Below are 13,000 nucleotides of genomic sequence, written 5' to 3'. Positions count from 1 at the left end.
CTCCTGAAAAATTTCACTTACTTTCAACTTATTTTGAAAGGTAATAGGTTACAATCCTGGTTAGAAAGTGCAGAAATGATTCAGCTTGGCTTTTTTTTGTAACATCACAAAGAATGATTTTTTTCACTTTACATTTTTATAGAATCAAAATCAGATTTGATGATCAAGTATGCTTAAGCAACAAGTAATTTGACTCTGGTTAGCTTTGCTCTCAATGTGCAGGAATTAAACACTACATACAAAATAAAAAAACTGAAATAAGCACAAAAAATACAATGTAAATATATACAAGCTCTTGTTAGGATATTTTTCTAGTATAGACAAGTCTGTGTGCATTGATAGTGTGATTGCAAGACATCAAAAGGGTGCAAGAAAGCTGACTAGACAAGAGTATAAGATATGTAAGGAGGAGGACAGATTTATGTGCAGTAGATACGATAATTTAAGTGCAAACGTGCGTATGATGGGAGGAATTTTACTATAGTCTCCAGTGTATGAACTATGCATGATAAAGTATTCTCTGTCAGATGACTCAAGATCCTGAAACACCTTTCAGGCCATAAAAACAACCAGAGAAAATGAAAAAATAAGTCAATAAACGCATTTCCAAATCATAGGTTGTAATAAACATCTGGTTTCTAATTTAAATACTGAAACATAAATAAAAGTTTAGACAACACCTACCGCTGATGACTTGTCCAAACAGCTCCTCCGGTGTGTCTCCAAAGAAGGGGACGCAGCCCACGAGGAACTCGTAGAGGATGATCCCCATAGCCCACCAGTCCACCGGCTTCCCGTAGCCTTGTCTCAGGATCACTTCGGGGGCGATGTACTCCGGCGTTCCACACACCTGAACAAAAGGACGGAATATGATTAGGTTTCTAGAAAGTAAGCTGTCAAAACTGACCATTCATATAAGAAAAGTACCTGTTTGTCAGAGAACTCCCTGGCGTCTTTCTCTATGTGTCCCTCATAGAGGTTGGTAGTCATGTTCATCAGGCCAACTTTGGACAACCCGAAATCTGTCAACTTTATGTGACCCATCGATGTGACCAGGAGACTGAGAGGAGGAGGAAGAGAACAGAAGGATCAAGAAGAAGTTAAGGTGAGATGATTTGCTAAAGAGCCAGTAATATTTAGGAAAACGCATCACAAGCAACTGCAAAGGGTGATGACATAAATCATGCAATTTTCGCTATGCATGTAATGAAGCTGCTTTAGACTGTTTCTGCACCCAAATACACTAGTTTCACCTCACTGTCGTCTATGTCTAGTTACCCGCTAGACATAGACAACACTTGATATAAAGGCAGAACTGGTTAGTTCTTTTGCTAATCCCCTATCTTGCAGACATTGAAACATCAGTCCGACTTTCATAGCATCCATTTAAGTCATGTTCTGCCTCCTGAAACCACAACACTGTGCAACTCAGGAAGATTTAAGGGGCAGACTACCATGAAATAGGAAATCTTCTGGGGAGCATGTGTAGACAGGTCCTAAGTAAATGCACATGATTGGTGATTTTTGAAGATAGGACATGGGAATAATCAGATCAAAATGCTCTGAGCAGCTGTAAGGACCTCCACAGTCGTTAATAATTCTCTGTAGATTATTACTGTAAATTACCACTTTATAAAAAAACAGATTATAGATGTTGTAGATGCTTTAAGGGTCTTACTTGTCTGGTTTGAGGTCCCTGTGAACAATGCCGTAGTTGTGCAGATACTCTAGAGCTAAAACCGTCTCTGCAAAGTACATCCTGGCCATGTCCACAGGCAGCGGCCCCATGTTCTTTAAAAGAGTGGCACAGTCTCCACCTGAAAACATCAATGGAATGATGAGCACACAGGAGACACTGTTCACAGTATACAGCTTTTAGCCACAGCACCATGCACTTAAACAACCCATCTGCTGACCTTCAACATACTCCATGACCATGCAGAGATGCCGCCGGGTCTCAAAGGAGCAGTACATGGACACAACAAAAGGGTTCTCAGCGAAGGTTAGGATGTCTCTCTCCACAAAAGCCTGCTGGATCTGATTCCTCAGGATCAGGTTCTGTTTGTTGATCTTTTTCATGGCGAACCGCTGCTTTGTCTCTTTGTGCCGAACCAGATAAACCGCTCTGTGGATCGAATAATTTCCATCATACATGGGGAATTATTGTCAGAAACATCTAAGCTTGTTGGGGTTGATCATAATGACTGGTTTTATTGGTGACTGTTATCTAAAAGGCTCATGTAAAATGAGGGAAAGGTGCTATTGATAACATATCCAATATTAGTGTAGTAAAGACTGAGATGGCCTTACCCGTAGGCACCGTTACTGATGAGTTTTGTCATCTCGAAGTCCAGTTCACAGGGTTTACGCCGACACCGCAGTGCTGTGCTGAGGCTGTGAGACTACGAGCAAAAAACAAAGATAAATACTGAAAACAAATCAAGAAGATAAAATCTTTACTTTGCTCGTACACCTGCAGCCAAGATGGAGTAGATCAATAGAGTAATCAGTTTGTGAGTGCTTACAGAGTCATCTGTTTCTGGGGTCTCTGCAATCCCGCTGTCACAGCTGGTCAGCTGAGCGATCTCTGCAGAGAAAATTAAGAGAAGAGGAGCAGAGATACTGCAGGTTAGATAGAAACTTAGACTTTTTTAGAAATCCATGGCATTCGTGCATTTAGACCTACAGCTTTAAAACCATTACTCCCTGCCTTTTACTGTGTAGTAGTGCTGGATGATTCCTCAAGATTCAAGCTTCCATGAAACATGAAACTAAGATTTTGTCCTCATTTTGTCTGCGGTTGTCATGTGATGTCTAAGTGTGGACATATCCCCAAAACAGCTCTCATTCAAATTTAAGTGAGGAGCAGAGGCATGCACTCTGGTTAGTTAAAAAAAGCTAAAAGAAAATGGCAAAAAGGCAGCAGTTGCTCCACAAAATAGTTATAAAGGGCCTCACTCATATGGAACTGTTCTAGTTTTGAGGATCCAGACCTTGTACAATGCAGAATAACCTGCAGAATTTGTTACACGGTTGTAGCTCAACAATATTTAATCATCTAAAATTCAAGCAAAAAACATTACAGTCTAATAAGGATCTCAGAATCAAATTCATTGAAGCTCTGTGCTTTCTGACACCTTTCTGTTAGAGCCAGTGTTAACATTTTCAGCTCCAGTAGCTCCTCTTTTGGCTAAAACCAAAGCCGTATGCTGCATCCCATTTGTAGTTCTAACTTGTTTTTCAGACTCCCAACACAGAAGTAGCAAACAGAACATCTCTCAAAGTTGAAGTTGATTTCACTGAGCACCCGACCTTGACGACACAAGATGGCAGCACAGAACATTAACTGTAATAAAAGCTATGATTTTGACATGTTTTCAGAATCTTTTGCTGTTTCTCAGTGCAATTTTAGAAACTGTAGACACAGCACTACCCTGCGGTTGCATGTAATGTGTAGCAACAGTCCTGTAATGCATGAACTACTGCAATTTGTGTTGTTTTAACGCTTTATCAACTAGCAACTGGTCAATGTTGCTAAAAATATTTACTGGCTAATGCAAGAATGGCATCCATCATTTTTTCCAACTAGTTGTGAATCAATGTTGTATGGATACTTACAACGTACTAACATAATATGTTATAATTCATTAATGTTGCAAAATGTTTTTTTAATTTTCATACCGTATACAAAAATCATCTTATTTCTTGTTGGTACTCATTTAGGCTTTATATGAGGACCTAACAGATACCAAAATTATCTAGCTGATATTCTCCCTACACAGATATACAGATATCAGCATGCTTTTCCTGGGATCAACTTTTTATTATTTCTTTCCTTATAAAGACTGAAAGCAGTATTTTCATGTACATACCTCTAAGGCAGGATGAGCTATTGGTGTGCTTCTACTTTTAAGCTCTGATGCAACAACTGCACATTAAGTATAAACTTTATTAAACTTAAAATACACCTGAAGACTGCAAGAGGAATGGCATAGTGGCAGTCTACTGCAGTATTTAAGACAATGAAAACAATAGATAAGAAAGGAACATGGGTATGGGTATGGGTATGATACTACTGTCAAGTCTTAAATTTAATATGCGATTATCATTAGATTCCTCATCTTGAGTATTTTTCTACAAATTAAAGCAATAATTCCATTCAGTCAGGAACGATCTCATCATACATTTAACCATTTTATTGCACCATGGATATGCAGTTTTACTTTCAGAAAAGAATCTACTTAAATTTACTCCCTAGGTTAGTCAGGCAGCAAGCCTTGACCTTCCAGGGAGTGCTTAGCTAGAAATATAGATACATTTATGACCATGTGTATTGAAAACAATGACATTATTTCAGAAATAATTAATCCATAGTAGCATGAATCAGACTATGAGGATGAAAGAAGCTTTAAGCTATAGAGGAGAAGGCTGGGGTGGAGGAGGTGAAGCTTTGCCAGCAGCAGCAAGGTGCACCAGCATTGATGCAAACAGGGGTTAGTGAGAAGTATGTCATACTTAAGCATACAGCTGCATTGATGATTGAATGTTTGCATAGTGTGCAAAAAATCTCTGCGGCAAAAAAAGCAAATATCTCAAACTGGTATTTTTAGAAATTTCAAGTGAAAAAAATATTGCAACTTCTGCAATTTGTAAATTGCAGCAGGCCATAATGCAATTTAATCTTATTTGCAATTAAGTTCCCAGCCCTCATGCATAACCGACATAAATTATCATATCATGGTGCAAAAACTACCAGGAGGCGGCAGTCTTGGGGGGCCTTTTTCAAGGTCATATTGGATCAACACAAAGGCCTTAATTGTTTAAAAACTAACTACATTAGAGGTAAATTGATATCATAATATAAGCTGGTTAATTTTGACCCTCTCTTAAGTCTCCAAAAACCTTTATTAATCACATTGTGAGTATGGTTTTCAATCTGCATTTTTTTTTACATAAAAATTAATTTTTATGTCTCTTGTATTTTTGTATAAGAAGCATGCTTTTTGATTGTTTGTCTTCCCTTTCCTGTCATTCATGTTAAACCTTCACAGATGTTCTGTAGTGCATTCTTTAAGACAAGCACTGAGAAATCAGGACCTATAAAAGGCAGAAAACAGCAGACTTTGGCTTTTATTCACCTATTATGTTAGAGGTGCTGACTCTGAGCTAATGTGAATTGAAAATAAATGAGGTGGAAATCAGATGTGGCGACAAAAACACATGTCTAACACCCACTTTGAAAACCACCACTCCAGAACAGCAGCTCATTATAAACCACCTTGCATCTTGATGGTGTTTTTTTCTGCATGTGTGTGTCTTTCTTTTTTTTTTTCAAGAGTCCATGTGTGTGATTTCACAGCGGGGTGTTTGCCTTGTCTCCAGAGAGTCTGTAAACACATTTCCTCTGCTATTTAACATCTGTCCTTTCTTGTAGGTTTTGCTGCAGGCACTCAAGGCGCTGGGCAAAACGAAACTGAGCAGACACTCAGGGGAAATGAACGCAGGGATCGTCTGATGGGCCGGCCTGTGTGGATCTGTGTAAGGTCTGTGGGGAGGCCATTCCTTTCTAATTAGTCATAATGAATGTTGTTTGTTACTGAATCTGGAGAGATAGAGGGTCATTAGAAAGACGGTCTGTTCAGGACATTAGTCAGGAGTATTTTTGTCTTTTAGTTCCCTCCACAGTGTAATTCCCACATTCATGGCAGTCTTTAAAGCTCTGCTGGGGCTGGAGAGCTGGAATTTGGCTCTTAATGTAGGAAATATGGCAAAATATTGTAATTGCATCAGCAATCCCTCTTTGCAATGCCAAACAGCCACATATTTACAAATCATAAAGAATGAGCCTCAGTCATAGAGTATAAAAGTCAAAATTCAATTAACAGTGGATAAACCTAACTTATCATCACTATTCAGCATTAATTCCATTCTGTCATGCTGTTTGAATGTCTTGTTGGGATTGCATGCTCTAATGGCTGGATGCGTACTTCCTGTACCTTCCAGAGGATCTCTTGTGAGTCCCAGCTGGCTGATGATGTAACGAGGGATGTCTGTTTTGATGCCCTGACCCTCTTTAGCGTGTCCTTCAGCAGCCTCCAGGAGGTGGTAAAATTCTTCCGGGTCAAACTCCTGCAAAAGCAGCAGCAATTTTCATTAGAGAAGGCACTAAACATTAGGTTAAGAAAACAATGCAGGTTTTAAATGGAGAGGAAATGTCATCTGGCCTGTGTTCTTTGCTGTTTTTCCATAGATAGGCCACATGGGTTCAAAGATGTCTTTGCATGCAGTTTGAAGGTTTTAAACACTCAAAGGCTGAAAACTCAAAGTTAATGGAAATAGTAACTCTCTCCAAGACTTGATGATATATCCTTAATTAATGTGATTTTAAAGCATTAAGACTTTAACTATATGGACATATTTCACTTGTATCAACTATGAAGTTAATATTTTGAGCAGTTATGCAAAAAGTTAAGTAAGCAATAAGCCAAAAATCTACATAAGCATCTAGTGCAGAACAAGTGCTCATTTTGGACAGCTCTGGCTCAGTCACATTTCTAAATTTGACTACTTCCTAGTGCCTCCTTGCCCCTTGAAACAGAGGGACAAGGGCCAGTGGTGAAATCCTTCTCTTTGAAATGGGACAACCCTTCATGTTTCTGATGAGTCATCAGGTGTCACTGGTGGCATTAATGTAAACAGACACAATAACGGTACTGGACATTTCTACAACAAGCAATTTTTCAAATGGCCTAGTGGTTAGGTCACCCCATGTACCCAGGCAGCCCAGGTTCAAGTCCTGCCTGTGGCTGCTTTCCTGCATGTCTCACACCCATTTTCTCATCCCCGTTTCTGACTCTATCTACTATTCTCTTCTCTGAACGGAGGCAAAGCCCCGGAAGATATATCTTTAAAAAAAAGACCATAAACCACCAAAATATGATTTTAGGCACTACATAATGTTACTGTTGTGTCTTAGTCATGCTGTGGTTGTTGCCTTACTGTAGTTCCATATTGATACTTTTGCATCCAGGCCACTTTATGATATTGCTTTGCACTGCTTATATCTCATAGAATAGGGTTTATCTATGGTTTTATTTATCAAGGGCAGAATATGACCTTGAGGCCAAAAACATCCCTTTGCCCATTTTTAATTGGCCCACAGCAAATTCTAAAACACAAATGAAATATGGCATACATTAGAACATGAAGCTTGCGCTTGACTGTAATATCTATTTTAACTGTGTTTTCTTATAGACAAATGAGTAAAGTTTTGTGTTACCTTGGGGGCTCATCCTGGAAGGTAACACAAAACTGTACTCTTCTGTCAGTAAGAAAAATTATAGTTGCTACTCTGCTAATTATGTAAACAAATATTTTGACAGGATGATTTATTAATGTGTTCTTTCGTGACTTAAACTGAGACAACACTGGAAATTAGTATCATAAAAATGAGGGATATGAAAGTGTCCCCATCATCCTTGCAATTTTCTGTGTGTGGCCCTCAGTGGAAAAAGTTTGGACACCCCTGATCTAATGTAACCAATCTATCTATTCAAAATACATCTGAGAAAATTCTAGACCGCTTTTTTACTTTTATACAACTTTTCCTGAGTAGGACCTATTTATTGTATAGAATGCACTTTATGAAGTTTGTCTTGTCAGCTATGGTCTTGATAGATGTTTGTTCCTGCTATGTCTGCATGTTTTGTGTCAGTTTTATGAGGTACTACAAAAGGAAATTAGCTTAATCTGGTGCAACCATGTTTTCATTCACTCTTCATGAACGGTCAATGTCATTGCACAATGTCCCTTGATAAATAAAAATACAAATATTAGATTGTATTTCAAAATCTTGTTGATGATTCACAATGTTCTGGGAGCATTCTCATAACACTCTGGAGTTTGCCTCTGAAAACTTTCTGTTTGCAGATCCATGCAGCCTTGCACTTGACCCTATTCCTCCATTCCAACAAGAATCAGGACACCTGACCCTTACATGTGAGCATGCAAAATATCGTGAAGGGTTAAATGTAGAGCCAAAGGGTGTACCGGGACTGAGCCGTTAAGTTTGATACACATGCTTCAAACTTTCAGTGACCACAGGATGAGCAGGACTCTGCTTTCATAAAGGCTTAACCAATTAAGACATCACACAAGGATCAGATTCAGGGATGTAGGAATTATACCAACGAGTCAAATACGAAAGTCAAATACAAAAGACTTGTGAGTCATTAGTAATTGCGAGGGTTAAAGGGTACATATACAAAAGTGACATTAAATTTAGTACTTTATAAGACACCTTGAGCATGCATAGATGACTGTTGGAGGCTGTTTCGTCATGCACAACTTACCAGACATTCAAGCAGTCGTGCAGGTCTAGCGATGACGATGAGGATCTTCTTCACCAGCTCTCTGATGAAGTTCACCTCCTCGCTCTCTGATCTCTCAGTGGACTACACAGCAGCCAAACAAAAAACACAGAGGAAGAATAGTTCATCTCATGTAAAAGTAATAATTACACCAGAAAACTGCCTGGTGGTTATTTATGCCTCCACAGGGTTTCCAGTTGGCACACAGGGAAGGTACAGTGGTGGGTCAAGATGAAGGGATATGGCGTTTTCTGTGATAGCGCGATTCCAAGGTTGCCTAAGGAGTTTATTTGACAGTGAGCTACAGGAATTGCAATCACAGAAAAAAGGCTACTGATACATTAAGCACTGTGGAGTTTCCACAATGACGGAGTCTTTAAGTATGTACCAGCTGAGGCTGCAGATGGAAGATGATCTACAGTTACTGCAGTCACATCAACCTCATACTGCATCAAAGATGAAGACTCATCGTTACCACTAGATTAGAGTTGAACATAGTTTCAAGGCTATACAAGCAATTACCTTACTGCCAAAGGCATGAATGAAGGTACATATGAGACAGTAGTGGTGTGCACAATCATGTTTGATTGTGTCTGACTGCCTTTATTGCTCTGAAAATTCCTTAACTGTAGTGGTACCACTGCGATAGATCTCAAATCATTTATGTTGGTCAGACTTTTTAGATGCTGAGATGCAGACAAAAATGTCTAAAATCTTAGCAAAAATGTTTAAGATAAGAGGCTGATGTTAAAAATAAAGTTGTCTAAAATACTTATTTTTATGGGGGTGTGAGTTGTGGTGGTTGGGAGGGGGCAGGGAGGTTGCAGCAGACATTATGTTTCTCCAGGGGAGCCTCGCCCTCCCACACTGTAAAAGTCCCTGATCTACAGCACATAATATCAATAAAAGACTCAGAGAAAGTGAAGAAATATCTGTGTGTAAGGGAAAAGGCAGAAAAACAGTATTGAATGGCTATGACCTTCAGGCACTTGGACAGAGAAGCATTAAAAACAGACATGATTCTGTATTGGACATCTCTGCATCGCTGCATGAACACGCTTACTGAGAGTTTATGAACAAGAGCAGATTAAACAGAGCAGTAAACATAACCCTGCTGTAATTTTCCAGAAACTTATAGCTAGTGTCAAATTCAAAACGGGCTTATATGTCTGAAAAAAAGACACATTTCCAGTTTTAGCATTATCCTGATTCGCTAAGGATGGATTGCTAACAGCACCAGAAGTCAGGCATCATTTCATCCCTCTATCTCCTCTGTCTGAAGGTCTAATCCACAAAGAAAGACACGCTGTGCATGGAGTCTGTGCTTGTTTTGTGTCTGAATATAAAGAAAAAGCTGCCACTGCCTGGTCTCAACAGACCATTATTGTGCCACTCTTGTTACATGCTGCTGTTAGCAGTATGGTGCATTAGATGCTTTTGCATTAAGACTTATTTGCTAATAAAGGGGCTGAGTTTTCCTTACTTAACTAAACCCTCAGACTCCTTTTATTCAGATGAATACACAGGTATATGAAGATTGAGTACTGTCGATCAATTAGGGTTCCAATATTGACATGTGAGCACCAAGTATTTAAAATCTACATTTTGTGTTAAAACTGTGCACAGCCACTGCCCTCTACAGGTTGAACCTGGCAACTGCAACTGCTTTTTTTCTACTGGCTGATCTCGCATGTGTGCGAGCAAATTGTCTATTAAACAAAGCTCAACAATTACCACCCACTATTTGTTATGATTGTTAACTTCACTAACAGCCAACAGCTGAAATTTGCAGCTCTATAATCAGAGATGCTGCTAAGACACCCTTGGATAGTGGGTAATGTACTGCTGTTGCATAATATTGCAAATTTACCATGCCTTTCATATAACAAGGTTGATTACATATCTGCTTGTGTCCTCTACATGGCCATATTGCATTTCTAACTCTATTTTGTTGACCAACAACCCTCTGAACCCCGCTAAGTCGCCAACAATCCTAAGTATGTGTTGTTCACAATACCACAGGATCCATAGGCGGATATATATGGAGTAAATTGTGATCTAAAGCGTTAGTTTTTACAGATCTACAGATGACTCCTGGTGTTTTGATCCCTTCCATAACATTCCTAATCCAGGCGCAAAGGGCGTCGTTTACTCAGAGCTTTGAAACTACAAATTCACATAGCTAAATCCATGACAATATGAATATTTATTATATTTTCATGAAGAAAAACTTACCAGTGTTGCTATGGGTCCTGTATTTTGACATCTCAAGTAAAAGACAACTTTCTGTTAGCCAGTTTACCTATCAAGGTACCCCAATTTCTTGTTTTGTAGGCGGTAGCGACCAATCAGGGTCAGCCAAAGATTAACAAGAGACAAGATAGTTATCTGGTAGTCTGGAAAGGTGGAAGACGCACTGGTATACCACGTGTGCAAAAGGTGGATTGGTTTTGCGGAGATAGTTGACAGTGATACGTTCTGTTGTGTGTATGTTAGAAAGTTGTTATTTTTTCTCCTGATAGATGAGGCCTGTAGAACCTAAATGTAGATTTGAAAAGGCTCTGTCATTGTTGATCTGAGTGTGATTTGTATGAAGTTTGATGAGATTACATTTTTGTTCATTTTTTTCCTTTTACTTGGTCTTTGTGGTCATATATCTTTTGATACATTCATTCAACATTCTTCCAGCACATCTACTTCTTGTCTTACCCCTCTCTCCAACCCCTGTCCATGACATTCTTAAGGCCTTTTTGAGATTTCAGGATAGACAAACCTCAGCTAAAACTTTGGGGTTTAGTTACTCTTTAAATTATTGCATAACAGTTCATTTAAACACATGCAAACTAGGGATGTAATACTGTTTGTATTTGTCCATAACTGTCATATTAGGCATGAATATGGTTTGGTGCATGCAGTCAAACTATAAACATTCCTGAACAGAGACAACTGCCTCGACATGATATTTGCATGCTAATCCAGGTGGCAGTAATGTTTGTTGTGTTTGCATACCACTAGTAAACAATAAAGGACAACAAAAACACACAAAGAAGAAAAGTTAGAAACTAACAAAGACAGCAGAGGTTTAGAGGGTGGAAAAGCCAAGCAATCCCTTCATGAATGGGGCCCATAGTAGGGTTTAACACAACGACCCAACTTTTTAAGGAATGTGGTTGTAAAGTGGCACTATATCAACAGCATTTTCCTGGAATTCCACTGTAATAACCCGAAATATATTGCCTATTGTTTAGAAAACAATTACGTTGTGTGCATATGCACTCACCTCCTGAACGAGCCTCTCCAGCTTATCAGTGAGCTCGCAGAAGTAGCTGGAGGTGATCAGTCCTAGCCGGCTCTTCTCCAGACAGTCACGGGCCAGCTCAATTATCTGGTGGTGGGCAAAGCCGAGCACGCCATCTGCCAGAGGGAGGACGCTCTCCGGAGAGCTGCTGCGGATGATGTCCTGAATCCTCTCCTCCATCTGAGCGGTGGCCTGCAGAGAGAACGAGAGAGGGAGACAGGAAGGGGAGGTGTCAGTTTGGTAATGCATGAAATAATTAATGACCAGACGCCAATGTAGCAAAGCAACCATGAGTCATTACCTTAGGAAAGCGCTCCTTGTATACGTGATTCATCATAATAATCTCATGGTCGTAGCACGATGGAGATCTTCCAGGGCTGGGAGACAAATTGGACTCAAGTGAGAACTAATTTTAGGCATAGCCAGGTGAGAATAGTGTTCAGTAAAACCAGTACCTGAGACTGCGTGAGCGGGGTCGCATGGCTGTAGCTCTGCGGCATTCATCCCCGGAGATGCTCTCGGTGCAGAAGTGCTTGGAGAGGAAGTGCAGTTCATCGGGCGTGGGCTGGAAGGGCAGCTGGTGCAGCTTCTCCTGTGATGAACAGGATGACTGGAAATGAAACACATATATATTCAACATGAAAAGAAAAAGACCACAATTTCTTAATGGATAAAAAAATAAGCATGCTTAAAGATCAAGTGGAGTTTGGCAGGGTTTCTCTCTCTGTAAGAGTTCTGCCAAGTCCAGGCCTGCTTTGCTGTGACTGAATACAGAGAAAACAAGGACAAATGTGAAACTAAAGGACAAGAGGACTTAATATTTTCACCCAAACCTTTTGCAGTAAAAATCCAACAAACCATGTAGCTACATGTGTTAAGCATAGGTGCTTCTGCTCTGCCTGGCTTATTGTAAAATAATCCCTTTTTTGTCAGAGTGAGAGAAATGTAGACGGAGGGACTCGAAACGATAAGAGAGGGAAAAGCTGGAGCATGTGTGCTTATAAATGTGTTTTTTCTGGTGTCTTTTTGTCTGTGTCTTCTCCAAAACAAATCTTTTGCCTCTCACAGAAAGTGTTTGTTCTGAACTGAAGCTACACTGAGCCAGACATGAGAGTAAACAAAGCAACCACACTGGATACTTGGCTGTGTATTAAAGCCATTTTAAAACCAACAGTTCATTTGTTTTTCATGCTGACAAACACATTTATATGTTATTAACATTCTGCATTAGTTTAGCGTTTTTAATAAGGGTTAAATTATGGCGGAATAATTCATTCTTTGTCTACTGCAGATCATGCAAAGGTTGCAGAACCTATCTTGGTAACCTGCAGGG

The 13,000-nt window shown here is 39.6% G+C and overlaps 1 protein-coding gene across 13 annotated transcripts in view; it reads right to left on the bottom strand.

Annotated features, from left to right (window-relative positions):
* mast4 (microtubule associated serine/threonine kinase family member 4) overlaps positions 1–13,000 on the bottom strand; it is a 198,229-nt gene that overhangs the window by 23,069 nt on the left and 162,160 nt on the right. For 8 of the 13 annotated variants that reach the window (XM_041811256.1, XM_041811264.1, XM_041811259.1 and 5 more), the window contains 11 exons: positions 12,123–12,277; positions 11,969–12,044; positions 11,650–11,859; positions 8,352–8,453; positions 5,988–6,129; positions 2,526–2,587; positions 2,311–2,402; positions 1,917–2,125; positions 1,679–1,817; positions 928–1,060; positions 685–850 (listed from right to left, as the gene is read on the bottom strand). In XM_041811256.1, coding sequence (XP_041667190.1) covers positions 685–850; positions 928–1,060; positions 1,679–1,817; positions 1,917–2,125; positions 2,311–2,402; positions 2,526–2,587; positions 5,988–6,129; positions 8,352–8,453; positions 11,650–11,859; positions 11,969–12,044; positions 12,123–12,277 — 1,486 coding nt within the window. The remainder of the gene's footprint in view (positions 1–684; positions 851–927; positions 1,061–1,678; positions 1,818–1,916; positions 2,126–2,310; positions 2,403–2,525; positions 2,588–5,987; positions 6,130–8,351; positions 8,454–11,649; positions 11,860–11,968; positions 12,045–12,122; positions 12,278–13,000) is intronic. The other 5 variants (XM_041811257.1, XM_041811260.1, XM_041811265.1 and 2 more) reach the window with 2 other exon arrangements.

The sequence above is a fragment of the Cheilinus undulatus genome, linkage group 17 (genome assembly GCF_018320785.1).
Source record: "Cheilinus undulatus linkage group 17, ASM1832078v1, whole genome shotgun sequence".
Classification (NCBI taxonomy): Eukaryota; Metazoa; Chordata; class Actinopteri; order Labriformes; family Labridae; genus Cheilinus; species Cheilinus undulatus.
The sequence above is the reverse complement of the archived record's forward strand: the minus strand, read 5'-3'. Positions and strand labels throughout refer to the sequence as shown.